General features: G+C 47.6%; 1 protein-coding gene across 1 annotated transcript in view; it reads right to left on the bottom strand.

The window, feature by feature from the left end:
- LOC119172423 (uncharacterized) overlaps positions 1-18,414 on the bottom strand; it is a 176,770-nt gene that overhangs the window by 82,396 nt on the left and 75,960 nt on the right. Inside the window, exon 2 of the mRNA XM_037423527.2 lies at positions 15,285-15,552. Coding sequence (XP_037279424.2) covers positions 15,285-15,552 — 268 coding nt within the window. The remainder of the gene's footprint in view (positions 1-15,284; positions 15,553-18,414) is intronic.

The following is an 18,414-nucleotide window of genomic DNA, read 5'->3' as shown; positions in this document are numbered from 1 at the left end:
AGCACGCACATTCCTTTTCGCTAGCGCTGTAAACCTGCTCGCGAAGGGTGAGTTTCCGGCTAACATAGAGGACGGGATGCTCTTCATCCCCCTCATCCCTTTGACTAAGAACTGCCCCCATGCCTCTATCACTAGCGTCGCATTGGACTATGAAAGGCCTCGAGTAGTCTGGTGAACTAAGCAAAGGTTGGCTCGACAAGGCCGCTTTCAAAACGCGGAAAGCCTTTTCTTTCGCCCCATCCCAGTCGACCGTTTGGGGCTCGGTCTTGCGCAACGCGTCAGTAAGAGTGCTGGCAATGTCGGAATATCTAGGGATGTACTTACGATAGTAACCAGCCATTCCAAGAAAAGCCCGAATATCGGTTTTCGTTCGGGGCTGGGGAAAGTCTCGGATAGCTGCCACTTTCATTTCAGAGGGACGGCGATGCCCTCGACCGATAACATGCCCGAGATAGAGTACCTCTGCTTGTGCTAGCTGACACTTGGGCGCCTTTACCGTTAAACCTGCTTCGCGTAGGCGTGCCAGTACTGCTCTCAAATGCGCCAAGTGTTCTGGCCAGGACGAGGAAAACACGGCGACGTCGTCCAAGTAAGGCAATGCGAAGTCCTCTTGACCCCGCAAAACCTTATCCATTAAGTTTGAAAAACAGTAAGGCGCGTTCTTTAGGCCGAAACTCAACACTTTAGGGCGGAATGTCCCCAATGGTGAAATAAATGCAGCATACCGGCTCACCCTCTCGGTGAGCGGCACCTGCCAGTAACCTCTCACTAGGTCTAGCGTTGAGATAAATTCCGCGCTGCTTACCCTCTCGACGCGTTCCTCAATGTGGGGAATTGGGTATGTCTGATCCTTGGTGATGAGGTTTAACTTACGATAGTCTACGCAAGGACGCGGATCTTTGCCGGGTACCTCCACAAGAATTAACGGGGAAGTGTAATCACTTTCACACGGCTCAATCACGCCCAATTCCAGCATCCTGTTAACCTCTGCTTTTATTAGCTCAAGCCGGCGAGGTGACACCCGATACGTCTTAGATCTTACCGGTTCCGACGAGGTAAGCTCTATGTCATGAGTGAGGATGGATGTCCGGCCTGGCTCGCTTACAAATCTGTCCTGAAACTCGGTCAAAAGACCACGCAATTCCTGCTTCTGCTTCATTGTCAGCTGTGACTTTGATACTAAATCCTCAACTCTTTTCTCGATCGGGACTTCGTCCGATTCGGGAGCTAATTCAGGAATTTCTGCCGGAACCTCTTCCGGAACATTTAAAGTCATGTTCACGATGGCTTCCCTCTCTTTATAGGGTTTGAGTAAGTTGCTATGATACACCTGGTGTACCTTACGACTTCCTGGTAATTTTACCACATAGTTGATTGATTGATTTGTGGGGTTTAACGTCCCAAAACCACCATTTGATTATGAGAGACGCCGTAGTGGAGGGCTCCGGAAATTTTGACCACCTGGGGTTCTTTAACGTGCACCCAAATCTGAGTACACGGGCCTACAACATTTCCGCCTCCATCGGAAATGCAGCCGCCGCAGCCGGGAATCGAACCCGCGACCTGCGGGTCAGCAGCCGAGTACCTTAGCCACTAGACCACCGCGGCGGGGCACCACATAGTTGGTGTCAGACAATTTTCGAGTAATCTCGGCCGGGCCGACCCATTGCACTTCAAGCTTATTCTTTTGGGAGGGCCTCAACAACATGACCCTCTCTCCTACAGCAAAGTGTCGCGCTTTAGCTGTCCGATCGTAGTAAAGCTTAGCCTTCTGCTGTGCTTTGGTCATCGCCCTCTCGGTCAGTTCTTGGGCTTTTGTTAGACGATCCAATAAGGTGAGGACATATTCCACTACTACAGGATCATCACCCTGACCTTCCCACGACTCTCTCAGCATACGAAGAGGAGACCGCAGTCTGCGGCCGTAAACAAGTTCCGCTGGCGTAAACCCTGTTGTCTCATGTGGTGCAGTTCTTAGTGCAAACATCGTTGCAGGTAAGCACATTTCCCAGTCAGTTTTTCGTTCAAAACATAAGGCTCTTAACACTCGCTTCATCACGGAGTGAAGCTTTTCTATCGAGTTCGACTGCGGATGGTAGACTGAACTATGCAATAATTTCACGCCACACCGCTCTAGAAAGGTTGTCGTTAAGGCACTCGTGAAAATGGTGCCCTGGTCTGATTCTATCTCGGCAGGAAAGCCTACCCGAGCAAACACGGACAGAAGTGCGTTCACTACTTCCACGGAACTTAGCTCTTTTAGCGGGACCGCCTCTGGAAATTTAGTAGCTGGGCAGATTAAGGTCAGGATGTGACGGTAGCCTGAAGTTGTCTTGGGCAAAGGACCTACTGTGTCAATTACCAACCGACGAAAGGGCTCCGTGATTACGGGTACCAGCTTCATTGGAAATTTCGCCTTATCTCCCGGCTTACCCACTCGCTGACACACATCGCAAGATTTTACAAACCTCTCTACATCTTTAAAGCATCCAGGCCAGTAGTATTCCTGTAAAAGACGATTTTTTGTCTTCTTTACGCCTAAGTGGCCTGACCATGATCCTCCACGCACCAAACTAAGCAAATCCTGACGATACGCCTGAGGTACGACTACCTGGTCAAACTCTACTCCTCGCCTATCTAGATATTTTCGATAGAGTATGCCGCTCCTCTCTTGGAATCTCACATTTCGTTTGGCGATTCCCTCTTTCGAGCTGTCCTGGAATTGCTTAAGCGTCGGGTCCCACTTTTGTTCGGTTATTAATGAAGCGGGGCTCACCTGCAGCAGCCGACTGAAATTATCCGAAGTTGGCATGACACACAACTCTTTTGTATTTCCTAGTACCTGGAATGTGTCACCCTCTGTGCTATCCTCTGTACTACCAGGAATCGGCTTGGGAGCAACGGCATTTTCTATTTGCTCGGTCAACGAGGCGTAATTGACCCCTTCCAATTCGGGAGGAGGTTCATCGTCGCCTTTAGGAATGGTTGCCTCCGCGACTACGGCTTCTGCAGCCTGTTCTCGCACAAGTCGATTTGCTACCGCGGTGTCCAACTCGCAACCAGGCCCGTTGTCGATTTGAGGCTTGTTTGCCTCAGTGAATGTTGCTCTCGCAGCCAGTGCACGTGCCTTCGATCTAGTCAGTGCCTGCACTATGCCTTCTCCCAACGTTAGACCTTTCTCCTTCAGCATTTGATCTGACTTATTTGAAAATAAGTAAGGATACTGAGGGGGTAGATATGGCGATACCGCGGCTTCCGTTTCCAACGTACCAAATGCGCCTTTAAGGACAACTTTAGCTACGGGAAGGCACTGACTGTTTGCTTCTACGGCTTGTCTAATCCAGGCACAGTCTCCTGAATACTGTCCGGACTGAACAAAGGACGGATGAACTACGTCCATAGTGGCTGCGGAGTCTCTAAGAACCCGACACTGCTTGCCGTTCACGGTAAGGTCGTACATATAGGGCTCTAACAACTTCATGTTCTCGTCGGCTTCATTTATAGATAAAAAGGCCACCTTTTCTTTCGGGCAATGTTTCGCGAAGTGCCCTGTTTCGTGGCAATTGAAACAAGCCGCCGGTTTTTTTGCCTCAAATTTCCTTTTGCTTGCCTCTGCCAACGCCTCATGGTTAGATGCCTTGTTTTCCTCACCCTTTTGTGCGAGACTTGTCGGTTGTTTTCTAAACGGCGCCTTATTCGGTCGTAGGAATTTTTCCCTTTTTGGCTCGCTGCTTGCCCCGAGGGCGCGGCGCGTAACGAATTCTTCAGCGAGCTCTGCGGCTTTTGTTACGGTGTTCACGTCCGGTCTATCCTGCACCCAGAACCTCACCTTTTCTGGTAACCTTTGATAGAATTGTTCCAGACCGATACACTCCAGCACCTTGTCATGATTCCCATACGCCTTTGCCTCTTTGAGCCACTCCCCCATGTTGGCCATTAACTTGTAAGCAAACTCCGGGTATGAATCATTGTTCTCTTTTACGGCATTGCGAAATTTTTGTCTGAAACCTTCCGCTGACAACCTGTATTTCTTGAGAAGGCTCGACTTTACCTCACTGTACTCGTCAGCCTCCTCTTTCGTGAGGCACGCGATTACTTCTGAGGCCTCCCCCGGAAGTAGGGACAACAAGCGTTGAGGCCATGTATCCTGGCTGAAACCTTGCCTTTCACAAGTTCTCTCAAAGTTGACGAGGAACAGCCCAATGTCCTCCCCTAGCTTGTACGATCTCATTAGGTCCGTCATTTTGAACCTGACCCGATCTGTGGTACCGGATGCCTCGCTGCCTCTTGCTCTACTATTATGGCTAATCTCTAGCTCGAGGCGCTTCATTTCAAGCTCGTGCTTTCGCATCTTATCTGCCTCGGCTTCTGCCGCTTTCCTTTCGGCCTCCGCCGCCTTTCCTTCGGCCTCGGCCGCGGCCGCCTTTCTTTCGGCCTCGGCCGCGGCCGCCTTTCTTTCGGCCTCTGCCGCTTGCCTCTCCTGAATCTCCTCGACACATTCTGACAGCTCGTCATCCTCCGCCCCCAATGCGAGAATCGCCTCTATCAGCTCTGGCTTTCTTTGAGAGTCCGACACCTCCAGATTCAACTCCCTTGCAAGTAGCAACAACATGGACTTTCGCAGGGATTTCAGATTCATGGCTGCTTCCAGTACCGCTGTCTCTGTTCCACAAAGATTCCTGTCCTGCAACTAATTAACCTTGACGGCAACGACAGCTCTAGATACCTGCCTTGCCTCAAGTTTTCCGTTAACTTAGTCTACAAATAAAGCTTCAAAAAGCTCTTACACGGAATCCTGCCCTGTCACTGTTAACCTTGACGCCACTGACAGAAAGAGCTTAACCAAGCTATCACACAATTTCTGCCTGACGCAAGTTACCTGTTAACCCAATGACCAAGACATCCCCTCTCTACCAGCTTTTACTTAACACATAGAGTAAATGCCTGGTAAAATTTAACAGAGAAAGCCGGCACTCACCCAGTTCGCAGTCATGTCTCCGGCGTCGTGCCTCTCAGAAGTGCCGTTCGATTCCCTCTGGAAGTCGATGAGCTCGTGTCATCCTTCTCCTGTCGTCCCGTTGTTGGAATTCGGGCTCACTCCGTCCAGTGGTCGCTTTCGGGGTTATCGGCATCCCGCCGCTGCCATCCAGTTGTTGGGACTCCGGGTCCTGCCGGTCTCGTGTTCGGTAGCTGGCCCCGTCGCAGGATCCATCGTCCAACAATTCAGCGAGAAAGAAGCGCCCGAACAAACGACAGAGATTTATTTACATGTGGAGAAGTGATCAACTGATCCAAAGAGAGAAGAGAGAGAGATACAAAACGTCTTCGGCATTTTATAGCGCCGCGTTGCCGACACTGGGCGCACTGTCCGCATCGTCAGCCAATACGGTGGCTCCGGCACCTCGGCCATGAGAGAGGGGGAAACACGCCTCACAACACATGGAGTGGCACAACCTAACACGATGTCCATATATGGTCACGGCGCCCTAAAATATGCCCAAACATGGTCGCGAACGCACAGCAGATTCCGGAGTTCTCCCGGCGAGAGGAGGAGCCTGAATGGAGAGGTGGGGGTGGACGACCCAGTCGGTCAAGAACCGGTTCTTCCCCAAACTCCTCTTGCTTGGTTCCCTAGGGCCGGTCGTAACAGTACCTATATCAGAACAATGAACGAAGTTTACCACGACGATGAAGTTTACAAAATGAGAAGGCGACCAGCGACAGACAGACAGACAGACAGACAGACAGACAGACAGACAGACAGACAGACAGGTGGATGGACAGCCAGCCATACAGACAGACAGACAGACAGACAGACAGACAGACAGACAGACAGACAGACAGACAGACAGACAGACAGACAGATGGATGGACAGCCAGCCATACAGACACAGACAGACAGACAGGCAGACAGACAGACATACAGACAGACAGACAGACAGACAGGTGGATGGACAGACAGACAGGTGGATGGACAGCCAGCCATACAGACACAGACAGACAGACAGACAGACAGACAGACAGACAGACAGACAGACAGACAGATGGATGGACAGCCAGCCATACAGACACAGACAGACAGACAGACAGACAGACAGACAGACAGACAGACAGACAGACAGACAGACAGACAGACAGGTGGACGCACAGACAGACAGCCAGCCAGCCAGCCAGACAGACAGACAGACAGACAGACAGACAGACAGACAGACAGACAGACAGACAGACAGACAGACAGACAGACAGACAGACAGACAGACAGACAGACAGACAGGCAGGCAGGCAGACAGATGAACGGACGATTTACAGTTTACCAATAAAACCCTCCAAAGCTTCGCTCCACTCATCATCATTCACTCCGTGGATAGGCTGAGAGTAAGTTTTTTTCTAAATACTTAGCACGGCATAGAGGATCTAGGGCGGCTTTCTGCTTTCGCACATTAGAGCACCAAGTGCAAAAAATCGTTAAACACTTTTTCTAAACACACACTGGAAAAGCAGACGGCTTTCTCATGATAAGCTGGGATTGTTGCGGCACGTGGCTGAGCAGACCTCAATCAAGCGCTTACTTTACCAATCTGAGATAATTAACTCCGGCAGTTTGACGAAACGCGAATTAAGCACGAAAAACAGCAGGAAGGGGAAGATAGATGCTTGCGATGAAAATATGCGTAAACAGGGCCTCGACTCTACCTTGAGCAAGACATTTGAATCCGCTGGTTGAAATGTCGGCTAAATCACACAACCCCTCCAGATAACACCCAATACTCTAGAGAACGGAAGCTACATTTGACTGTAGCATCAAAATAAGTGTAGCGGACGTTCAAGTACAAGCCGTGGCGTACTGAACTGCAACACCACGAGGCGAAATGGCGCTGCTAATACTGTAGATGGCGGGAAGTATACCAGAGGTTATTGGTTACCAGCCAGTTCGTAATACGTTCGCGTGCTATACGTGGTGTCATATACAGGCAGACAAAGCTCGCCGTCGTGGCGGCGCTGACTAACGCTCCCACGTTCAGTGCACATATATGCCTCACATTGTGTACGGAAAGACGGGGGGCGGGGCGGGATATAGCTGCCGTGCTTAGCTCGGTTGGTAGAGAATCGCACTCGTTATTCGAAAGTCGCATGTTTGGCCCCTGTACGCGCCAAGTTATATTTTCGTCCACTTTGCTTTCTTCACATTTACATTACAACTACTTCAAATAACATCCCCTATTCTTCCCTTGGTATTATTGTCGGTTCGATCTCATTATTACTGTGTCTTAAAAAGAAAACGAGCCCTTAAATGTACACCTATTATCTACAGTATTCAATATGGCCCTTTATCAGCATATTATAAGTAAGACTCATACATATCAGCATTAATAATGAACGGGTGTCCTCATTATTGTCACCGTGATAGCAGATTGACGACCCCGTCGCTTCGGCGACCCAGCAGTTTTAGGTATAGAAAACACCGCATTCATCCTGCGATCAACCTATAGTGTCAGCAGTCCCGGAAATCTTTGGCCACATGCATCGCGGTGATTTTACGATTAAAACAAGAAACGCTACGCCTTCCCTGGCGTTTCGTTGTCGTGAGTTTTTTTTTTTTTTTTCTCTTATCGGGGCTTATTGTTCGGAAAGATATTCGAAAAACGTTTAGCGTTTCTAATATTCACAATCAGGTTCGAGTACAGAATCAAATAGAACACTATCCGACTGCTTATTTGAAATTTTAGAATATTGGCAAACTCCTAGTAAACCGTGAATCGCGAGATCGTTGGGGGAGCTGTTTGCGTTGCAGTGGACTCAGAATAGTTTGACTTTGGTGGCCGGCTGTAGCAAGCATTCGAACATCCTCGAAGTTGCATTCATTCATCTACTTCGCTTTCGCTAGCCTGTGAACAATGTTTTAACAAGCTTAGATTAAGTTCGAGCGACATTAACTCAAAGGACACGAAGGATTCGTAAAGTAACTTGACGCTATACCTATTCGGTATTTGTTGCCTAAAATGGTGATGAAATGCGAACCATAATATTTGCAGCTGAACCAGAGAAGACACTCAGCATGTTCTATGTGAAGTTATTTAGCAGTGGCTAAGGGAAGCGGGCTCCATTGGCCATAGAGCGTAGCTACTACACGTCTTCGCGTTCCGTCTCCTTGCGCTGGTCAATATATATAGCGTATCTTAATCGGGACGGCTCACCGCTCTCCCATAGTGCAATGCAAAGTACTCGAAATCGTTGAACACTTTTCAAACACAAAACTTAATTTGGTTGACTACTCTTGCAAGCGAGTGTTATTTGAGTCGATGCGGCCTCACCCAAGGGATGGATTTCAGCTCTCCCAAAGTAGAGTATACCGAGTACTCTAAATCGTTAACATTTTCTAAGCAACCCCTGGTCGACTTCTCCAGCTGAAGGCGCATGGGACAGTTCACTGCTCTCCCAAAGTTGAGCACGAAGTACTCGAAAGTCTTGAACACTTATTCTAAGCACAAAAATTTCTCTAAACACACGTTGTAAAAGAAATGTGAGTGTTGAAGCTATCGCAACGAGTAGCCATGTAGAAAGGCGAAAGCCGCAGATGTATCATCAAACGGAAAAAACCGTCCGTCTCCCGTCGGCGTTCCTACACGTGTGGACGCTGACTGCAGACAGACGCCAAATATTTCCGCTTGATGATGAATCTGCGGCGTTCGCCCTAAATTTTCTGGATTTATGTTTTTTTTTCGTTTGTATGTGTGCTCGTACATATTCCCGCGCAAAAAAACAAACAAAAAAAACGCCAGGCCTGCGCGGAAGCTGCAGCACGGTCACAAAGAAAGCATGAGGAACGGACTTTCAGAGCCCTTTCTAAACGCTCTTTGGCTAAATGCTATAGAAGCCCACTTGCTGGACACGCACTACACCATGAATTTTCGTAATTTCTGCATGGTAGGCCAGCATTCACTATGCTATATCCTTCGTCATTCTTCGGAGAAGCGTGGTATCCGCTAAACACTTGTAACCAATTTTGTGTTGCATTCAGTGGCTGACTACGATGAAGAAATACGCATGAAGTCCACAGTTAACAGGTTATGAAGAACAAGCTTTTATAATGTGCTGGAGCATTGAACGACCCACTTGTGAAGTGATTCACATTGTGTGAAACATAGTATAGTTCCTTTGCTGTTCTAAAACGCTTTATTTCTCATATTAAGTCGATTCCTTTTCCGACATAAAGCCTGCCTATAAGGCGAGTTTGTGAACGAGTCCCAAGCAGCGGCGTAGCTTAGCAGTGGAACACAGGGCTGGCACGCAGTGAGCCCGGGTTCAATCTCAATATGACACCACATGTTCTTCGTGTTTTTTTATTTGAGTTTTTTATTTCAAACGATAGCGGTTACGGACACCGGCGGCGGCGGACAACTACGGCCCTGGGCGTGACACGTGTCCTAATCTCATAACAGCTTTCGCTCTAAAAAAATGGCAGCATATCCACGGAGTGAATGATGGAGAGTGGGCGAAGCATTCGTCCATCCATGCGTCCGTCTGTGTGACCGTCCATGCGTCTGTTCGTGCGCCCGTCCCTGCGTTCGTTCATGCATCCGCGCCTGCGTCCGTTCATGCGTCCATCCATGCATCTGTCTGTGTGTCCGTTCGTCCATTTATTCAACACTCCAAGTCCCACCATCTCGCATCTTTTTATCATATATTCCCCATATAGAAGCACCGCCATTCAGTGGACATTCCAAGGACTAAACGAGAGGTGGCACACGCACACTTTCTCACGGCTTGCGCTTCGGGTCTACTTCCCACCTTCAACCACCTTGAGTTCATGGTATATACTAGTTCACTGTATTCATGGCACTGCGGCCCAATGCTCGCTAAACCTTTCTAAACCAAGGAGGTTACGCCCAGCGAGTATAACGTAGCAACCTTTTCCTGTCAGATAGTGCTCAATGTATATGCCAGTGGCTGCTAATGTGAAATGAGAGACAGGAGGATTCAGCTTTTAATTTCTTACGGCTTGCGCTTCGTATCTGCTTCCCCCCTTTAACCACCTCGAATTCATTCATGGTTATACTAGTTCATTGTATTCATGGCCCTGCGGCTCAACGCTCGCTAAACCTTTCTAAAACTAAGGAGGTTACTCCCAGCGAGTATAATGTAGCAACCCTTTCTTGTCCGATAGTGCTCAATGTACATGCCAATGGCTGCTAATGGGGATCGCAGCGTGCGCGTTGACTAAAAGCCGAATGCTCCTGTCTCTCATTCCCCATTAGCAGCCATTGGCATGTACATTGAGCACTATTTTTTTATTGTTAAACAACGCACAGAAGAAATCTCTCACCGGCACCACCTTGGAGGTCCAATGTTATACCTATTTCGGGTATGTGCCACTGGTGGTTACGTACTACGAGGGACGCACAAGCCACGCCTCAAGGAGCTTCGCCCCTAAAACTAAATTTCAGTGCCAAACACATGACCGACACCCACGCACACACTCATGCACCAGCGCTGTGCGCGTTTGATGCCTGGGTGTGTGTGCGTGAGTGTGTCGTGTGTTTTTCACTCAAAGAAAGTTTTTAGAAGCCAATAAAACTGGTTCGCACGCAGATCTATTCGCATTTTTCTGCTAATATTGCACCGGACGTACAAGCCAATTGTTCCTTTTGTATGTATCTCTCCCTCCCCCTCTCTCTCTCTCTCTCTATATATATATATATATATATATATATATATATATATATATATATATATATATATATATATATATATATATATATATATATATATATATATATAAACCCCGCTGGACAGTGAAGTTTCGCAAGAGCTTTGTAATGAGACGGCGAGCATGGCGGGGTGTCCGCGCGAAATTATTTCGTACGCTCACTGAGAAGGAAATGGTTCCTCGCCTCGGCTATTTACACAGATACTGTATGCTACAAATGCAGAGAGAGGGGAAAAGCAAACATGGCGCCAACCGCAGCGAGCAGCTGAGATATGCCTCGCCTCCTGGTCATACACTTTTAAGCGGTCGGCCCACGCACGCCCGTATAGACGCTCCCGGACGCTCGCAATGTGGCCGCAGGGGGGCTTCGCTAATGAATTCCATTTTTTGACAGGCGACTCCGGCGGGGACGTTATTAATGACCGCACGCGCACGAGCCTCGGACGCGCGGACGACGTCCGGTCCCGAAGTCCGTCTCCCATTAGGACGCGTAATACACGTCACCGGGGATAAGACTGCTGCTGCTGGGCGAGTGAGAGAGAAAGAGAGAGCGAATGCTTGGTCTATAGGCCAGTCGGCGAAAACGATTCGTGTATTTTGTTTTTCGAAGCGCAAGTTAACTTTGCTTTCGTCTGTCTCACTTCGTCTATGTTCGCTTCGTTGGAGGTTCTCTCGCCGACACCCATGCTAACGAGAAAGACTATATACGCGAGAGAGGAAGCTTTCCCATGGACGCAATGAAGCTGCGGTCAGTGGCACGCGCAGTTCGTGGAAGGAGAAGCCGCGCAGTGGCGTCGAGAAGTCATGCCCGCGTGACGCTGAAAATCACATGGAAGCATCTTCAAAAAAATTTTAAGCTCCGCAGTAATAATGTGACGTAATTAAGATACTCGAAACTCTGCACTCGTCAGCTATATTTGGCTGCATCTAACCGCAATGCACGTTAATTACTGCCTGTTAAGTCTTTGACCACGCGACTTTTCGAGATATTGCGTCAATCTGTTACAAGTACAACATGATTGACCAAATTATGGCGGTCCAGCAAGTCCGCGATGTGCGCGGCAGGCCGGACATACCTTTGCGGTACGGAGTGGCCAAGTATGCCATCTGACGTGCTTTGCAGGACTTGATAACGTTGTTCCGCTCGCTCACTCACTAACTCATCATGTGAGTGCGCAATACGCACCGGTAGGAAGTCATTTATTGCGTATATGCATGCAGATTTTTGACGAGTGCGCCAAACCACTATGACTAAACCTGCGGCTTAAGCCAAACATGTGTGTCCCACGCAGAGCTTTGCTGGCAAACCATTAGAAGGTATACCCCTATATATCGATCCATGTGGCTTTAATTTCAACCAATGTTTGCCTTCGATTAGCATCCCCATTTTTCCCGTTGTACATGAAAGGGTGGCAGGCCAGAAAGGGGAAAAGTTAATGCCGTATACCGAGTGATGGAAGAAGTCGTCCGTTCATAGATGCATGGAAACTTACTGTCGTTACTAATTATGAATTATTTCAGTTCCTTTCTAGGAGTATACTATATGCATGTCGAGAAGTAGTTCTACTGTACTAACTGGCGGTGTTAAAATGTTCGGCCAATAGAGAGAATGGAGAGTGATAGGACCTTTCTCTGCTGTAACTATTACACTTCCACCTGTGGTTCCATTATCGTGTGGCTCCGAAGCAACTGTTCATTAGATATGGTGATCAGCGGGGTATACTATGCCGTTACGCGCTGAGAGTTCCATTCTAAGAAGAGATCACTGCATGAAGTAGAAGAGTATTTACAACAGGTGCGTTTATGAATGCATTGGAATGTTTTCGACGAAATTTTGTTTGTTAACGGCTGGAACGCATGGAGAGCTTGGTTCGTATAGTATAACATCGAGGTGCACACATACACACATACACGCGCGCACACACACACACACACACACACACACACACACGCACACACACACACACACACGCACACACACAAAAAGCTTTTGCTGAGTCTAAATCAAAGGCCCGGAAGGTGTTGCCGGTATTATTTACTCTTAATCAGGTTGAGCGGCTCCGCTCAAGCAGAAACAGAAGCGGGAAAAATGATTATAACAGTTTGTTTTACATTGCAAATGTGTGGTAGGAAAATAGATGAGCACATTTAGGTGGTGAAATGCACGACTGGTGGAACACAAATAATATGCTCGCTTTAGTCAGCGGTTCATAGCCGTGCGTATCATGGAAAGTTCGTGTCGGATGGCTGAATGTGTGCGCTGCCGCTCTCACAATGTGTATGCGGTCTTATTTGAATAGACCGCCAAAGCTCCGGCAAGACTTAACTTATAGGTAGCCGCGTCTTTTGCGACGTTAGAGTGAAAGCGTTAACTTGACATCAGCTAAAGTAAGAAAACGTGAACATGGCAATAGAAATTTTCAGTTTGTTTTGCAAACTCCTAACGTGCAAGTTTCATATATTATCGGGGGCGAAAACGTGAGGTGCAGGAAGAGTGGCGCCGCCTGACAGCCCATAAATCAACCTGACCGCCAAAGTGCTGTGATTGCGTTAACCAGATATACTATCACGTCGCAATCTGCAATGTGAGAGTAATACAGTTTTGCTGTGGACTTGCCCTTGAGCAATTAAGCTGTCTGTCACCTGTACACCTGTAACACGCTTGAGACCTGCACTTCCCCACAAGACCTTGATCGCTAGATCAATAGGCCATTTCATTGTTCCCTGCGAAACTTTACCGTACGAATCAAATTTGTTCGTGCATCTTTGACACCACATTTCACAATGTCGAGGACGTGCGTCTTATTACGCTCAATGACAAGTTATCCAAATAAACGAAAGTGTGTTGTCTGTAGCTTCCTAGATATATAACGATGGCGGCAACAACGTGGTTGTAAGGACATCGCCTCTTTCACGTGTTTTCTAGTTTCAACAATAAGACCTGTGGAAAATAAAGTAGTGAGGCATGGGCTGAAAGAAAGCAAGGTATACACGAACGAAGAAGAAATTCGGAGATATAGCCTTGGTGCGGTTATAGACGCTACAGATGCGAACACGGCTCTTTGATTATTGTGCTGTATATTGTATATTATTGTGATTTGATTATTGTGCTACCATAGTGCTTCATAATGAAAGCAACAGAATACCAATCAAGAAGGGTGTAAGGCAGGGGGCACAATCTCCCCAATGCTATTTACCGCGTACTTACAGGAGGTTTTCAGAAGCCTAGAATGGAAACAGTTAGGGATAAGAGTTAATGGAGAATACCTTAGTAACCTGCGCTTCGCCGACGACATTGCATTGCTGAGTAACTCAGGGGACGAATTGCAACTCATGATTACGGAGTTAGACAAGGAGAGCAGAAAGGTGGGTCTTAAAATTAATCTGCAGAAAACGAAAGTAATGTACAACAACCTCGGAAAGGAGCAGCGCTTCGAGATAGGTAATAGTGCACTTGAAGTTGTAAAAGACTATGTCTACTTCGGGCAGGTAATAACCGCAGAGCCGAACCACGAGATTGAAGTAACTAGAAGAATAAGAATGGGGTGGAGCACATTCGGCAAGCACTCTCAAATTATGACAGGTAGATTGCCATTATCCCTCAAGAGGAAGGTATATAACAGCTGTACCTTGCCGGTACTTAGCTACGGAGAAGAAACCTGGAGACTTACAAAGAGGGTTCAGCTTAAATTGAGGACGACGCAACGAGCAGTGGTAAGAAAAATGGTAGATGTAACCTTAAGAGACAAGAAAAGAGCAGAGTTGATTAGGGGACAAACGGGGGTTAAGGATATCATAGTTGAAATAAAGAAGAGGAAATGGACATGGGGCGGGCATGTAGCGCGTAGACAGGATAATCGCTGGTCATTAAGGGTAACTAACTGGACTCCCAGAGAAGGGAAGCGGGTTAGGGAGAGACAGAAGGTTAGGTGGGCAGATGAGATTAAGAAGTTTGCGGGTATAAATTGGCAGCAGCAAGCACAGGACCGGGTTAACTGGCGGAACATGGGAGAGGCCTTTGTCCTGCAGTGGACGTAGTCAGGCTGATGATGATGTTGAGGGTACAGAATACCGGAAGCGGTCATTCCTGGACCAGAATGACTTCCGCAGAGTGTCTTGGGAAGGTGCGTGGAACGGTCAGGGCGACCGTCTCACAAAACTAAAACGCTGATGACAGGACTACTGCAGAACCCCGGCCACGAGGCGCGCGAGTTAAACAGGCAAGTCACCGTTTTGGTGACTGAGGAAAGGCCATTCCAGAGTTTCGGCAACAAACAAAGTAACAGAAGGGAAGTGACGTCGTAGATGTAGGACGCCTCTTTACAACACAAGGTGTACCTCGAAATTTTATAACATTGTTCTCGTCCCTTGCGCCAACATCCAATCATGCATGCCTCACTTGCTTATCTTCAAGAACTCTTGCAGGAACAAAAAGGTGTATGTGTAGAACACCGCCATGGCAACGGAAAGTGCCAAAAAAAATATCGTGTAGAGCAGCGTTCAGCGCATAGGCCGGTATACCGCAAACTATATCGCGTATATGGCGAACACGCCAAGATTGCGTATATATACTCACAAAGCCGTGCTTGTCGGAGATGTTGTTGGTGAGCTTGAGTTTGTGGAAGGAGACCACCTTCTGCATCCACTGTTCACCCGTCGCTGGAGAGTCCGGGTGTATGTACATCCGCTTGGGCATCTCGGGGTCAGCCTTGCCGGCCACAACCCACCTCCGGTTCTGGAACTTGTACCGGCAGTCGTCCGCGGCCACGATGTCCATGAGCATGATGTACTTGGCCTTCTTGTCCAAGCCGGACACTCGGACCTTGTAGGCGGGGAACATCCTCCTGCACGAAAAAAAAGCAAGAGTGGACGAGCTCAATGCGTGACACTGTCATTGGCGTGACAAATCGCAGACGCACACACAAGGGGCCGGATATGGTGGCTTGCGCGACCAGCAAAGACAGCTGTCATCGATTTCAGACGGAGCCCGACTGTATTCACCGACTATTGCAGAACCACGCCTTCATATATCCTTGCCATCAAATATCCCCGTTCTTTATGCAAATATATCGATACCAAGATTGTAGAGACAAACTGAATATGCAGAAGCAGAACAATCAGCGTATTCCCGTATAGTTTTCAACGAACTAATGCTGTGATTGCAGAGTATACCTCATGTATGTTCATTCCTCCATAAAACCGTTAAGGGCTTACAATTTATATGTCAAATAAAACAAATAAACGAAGAAATACTATTCACTGGCTACGTAACTTTCGCACTTTGTTGTACTTGCATGCCATTGATTAACTACTCCACTGATTGACTGACGGAGTTCAAGCATCGTAATGCCTCAGGAAATGCATAGAATGTAACTTAAACACTGTAACACTGTCTCGTTTTATTGATTGATTTATGATCGATCAAGTGAGCGATTGATCAATGTACGGCTTGATCGAAGATTTATTTATTTATTTATTTATTTATTTACTTATTTTTTATTTGTTTATTTATTTATTTATTTATTTAGCGATTGATCTATTCAGCCTTTCAAGCTATAATCTCGACCAGCGCATGAAACATACACGCCCCCTTCGTGCGAGAGCGCGGCTAGCAGAAGTGGCGGCTTACTAAGAGTAGTAAAGTACCCGTATTACATGCGAACCAAAAGCACTTTGAGCGTTTCTGTCTGTCTATCTAGCCGTCTTTCTCTGGGTGCTCTCGTGATCAGCCACTATCAAAATTGGCACAGGAGGGCACGATGGCATTACGAACACGACTGTATGATCTTAGCACGAAAAATGCCTAAATTCTGTCGCGCGTGTCGTGAAACCTTTTTTTTTTTTTACATTCATGTGTTGCGCATACCCCTATAACAAGACACGCGTCATGCGGAACTGCACAGTGGGTGTTTCACAGTTAATATCTACCCAATAACCGCGAGAACAGAAATAGTTAAAATTCAAACGCGACAACGTGAAGAAAATCTGGCATTGCTAATGTTGACCAAACGAATGCGCTTAATGCAAATCATAATCCCAGGAGGAATGTAGAACCCAGATATTCTGCGTGGTAAGCACACATTATGTGACCAAGTGACTCCACGTCTTGAAACGGCTCACGAAAAAGACTCCAGGTAGGCACGCCAGTGCAGCGTCGATTGTGGATGCAGCGTTGGCGAAGTAATTTTATAACAGGGGAATAAAACATACACTCGTGTAATAGAAGGGTCTTGTCGGGTAAACGTCTATCGGGCTTCCGATATTGTCTGCGCTCCTGCAACAGTGTATTGAACAGTATATATGAACGTCTGTGACTCAGGAAGCTACAGACAACAGCCAGACAAACATCTTTATTTTCGTACTAAAAGGTCACGAAGTGGGCCAATTGAGTAGGTCCCCACCCAGCTGTCGGCTAGTCCCATGTCGCAACAGCGAGGTTATGCCTCTCAGCACGTTCACAAACCCTCTGGACAGCCTGAAGCGGGACGTCTTGTCTGGGGTCTACGATTGCCGTCGTTCAGTCTATTTCTCGGTTAAAGTCCTGTAACGCAGGGCACTGCCAGAGCATGTGACTCAGAGAACAATATTCACCAAAACCTTGGCAAAGTGGATTAACTTTTCGATGAAGCATGTTCAGAAAGCCCTTGGAACGGTAAGACACCGTCTGGAGCATGCGAAGCATGCTTGCCTGTGATCCATGGAGCTTATAATGAGGAGAGGGGAATGTCTGTTGCTCTCCTCTGTAATGAGATGTTATTTCGCGATAGGTAACGAGAGGATCGCTGTGGACGAGCTCTCCCGAACTCACGCGAGAGACCAGCCCGTCGCGGCATGTAAAACCTCGCGCGCGGTCGTGGGCTATTTCGTTTAGGCTCAGGTGACCCGCAAGCTACGAAATTCGAGCGTTGTGCGACCCAGGAGGAGTACGCTGCCCAATACTACGTAAAATATATTGATATCACATCGTATCGCGCACTTCGTTTCGATAAAACTGAGGTATGGGGCCTAACGTGACTGTAGACGTTAAGCTAAACCCCAGGTTAACCTTTAAGCACCGACGCACACGTGTTTCGTGAAGCCACGATCTGAACACAGCTTCTCCACAAAAAGAGAGAGAGAGAGAGAACACGGCCACACAGATTCGTAACGCTTGGCTCAAAGCCAAAATTAAAAAAAAAAAATGCGCCATAGACAGCTTCTCGCTGACTGCTTCGCATGAAACCTACACCCCCCCCCCCCTTCTGCGTGGCATCTACCAAACCTGCTTTTCCCACTTTTATTGCTGCTCTATTTCTCCCTCTCTCTATATATCAGTCCATATCTTTCCTTTTGAGGCTATTACCATAAGATATCCCGATAAACAAAAAAAAAAAGCGCATTACAGTAGCCGCGAGAACGCAAAAGTATACAAGCCACACACCGCCACGGCTGTGGTGTGACTTGAAAACCGTACGCTTCACTCCTTGCAACGCGTTACATTATCCGCATCACAGTGGCCCACTGTACTCGATTCAAAGTTTTTTTTTTTTCTTCTCACAAGTGTTTCAAGAAACATGAGATTACAACACTTCACGAACGAGCCGCAGACTGTCAGCCCACTGCGAGCCAGTTCTTACTGTGCTCCGCAAGCACAACTAAACATCTTTAGAAATCGCGGCACATCTTCACATGATAAAAAAAGAAAGAAAAAAGAAAGAAAGAAAGAT

This window comes from Rhipicephalus microplus, chromosome 3 (assembly GCF_043290135.1).
Source record: "Rhipicephalus microplus isolate Deutch F79 chromosome 3, USDA_Rmic, whole genome shotgun sequence".
In the NCBI taxonomy this organism is placed as follows: domain Eukaryota; kingdom Metazoa; phylum Arthropoda; class Arachnida; order Ixodida; family Ixodidae; genus Rhipicephalus; species Rhipicephalus microplus.
Note: the sequence above shows the minus strand (reverse complement) of the source record. Positions and strands in the feature narration are given on the sequence as shown.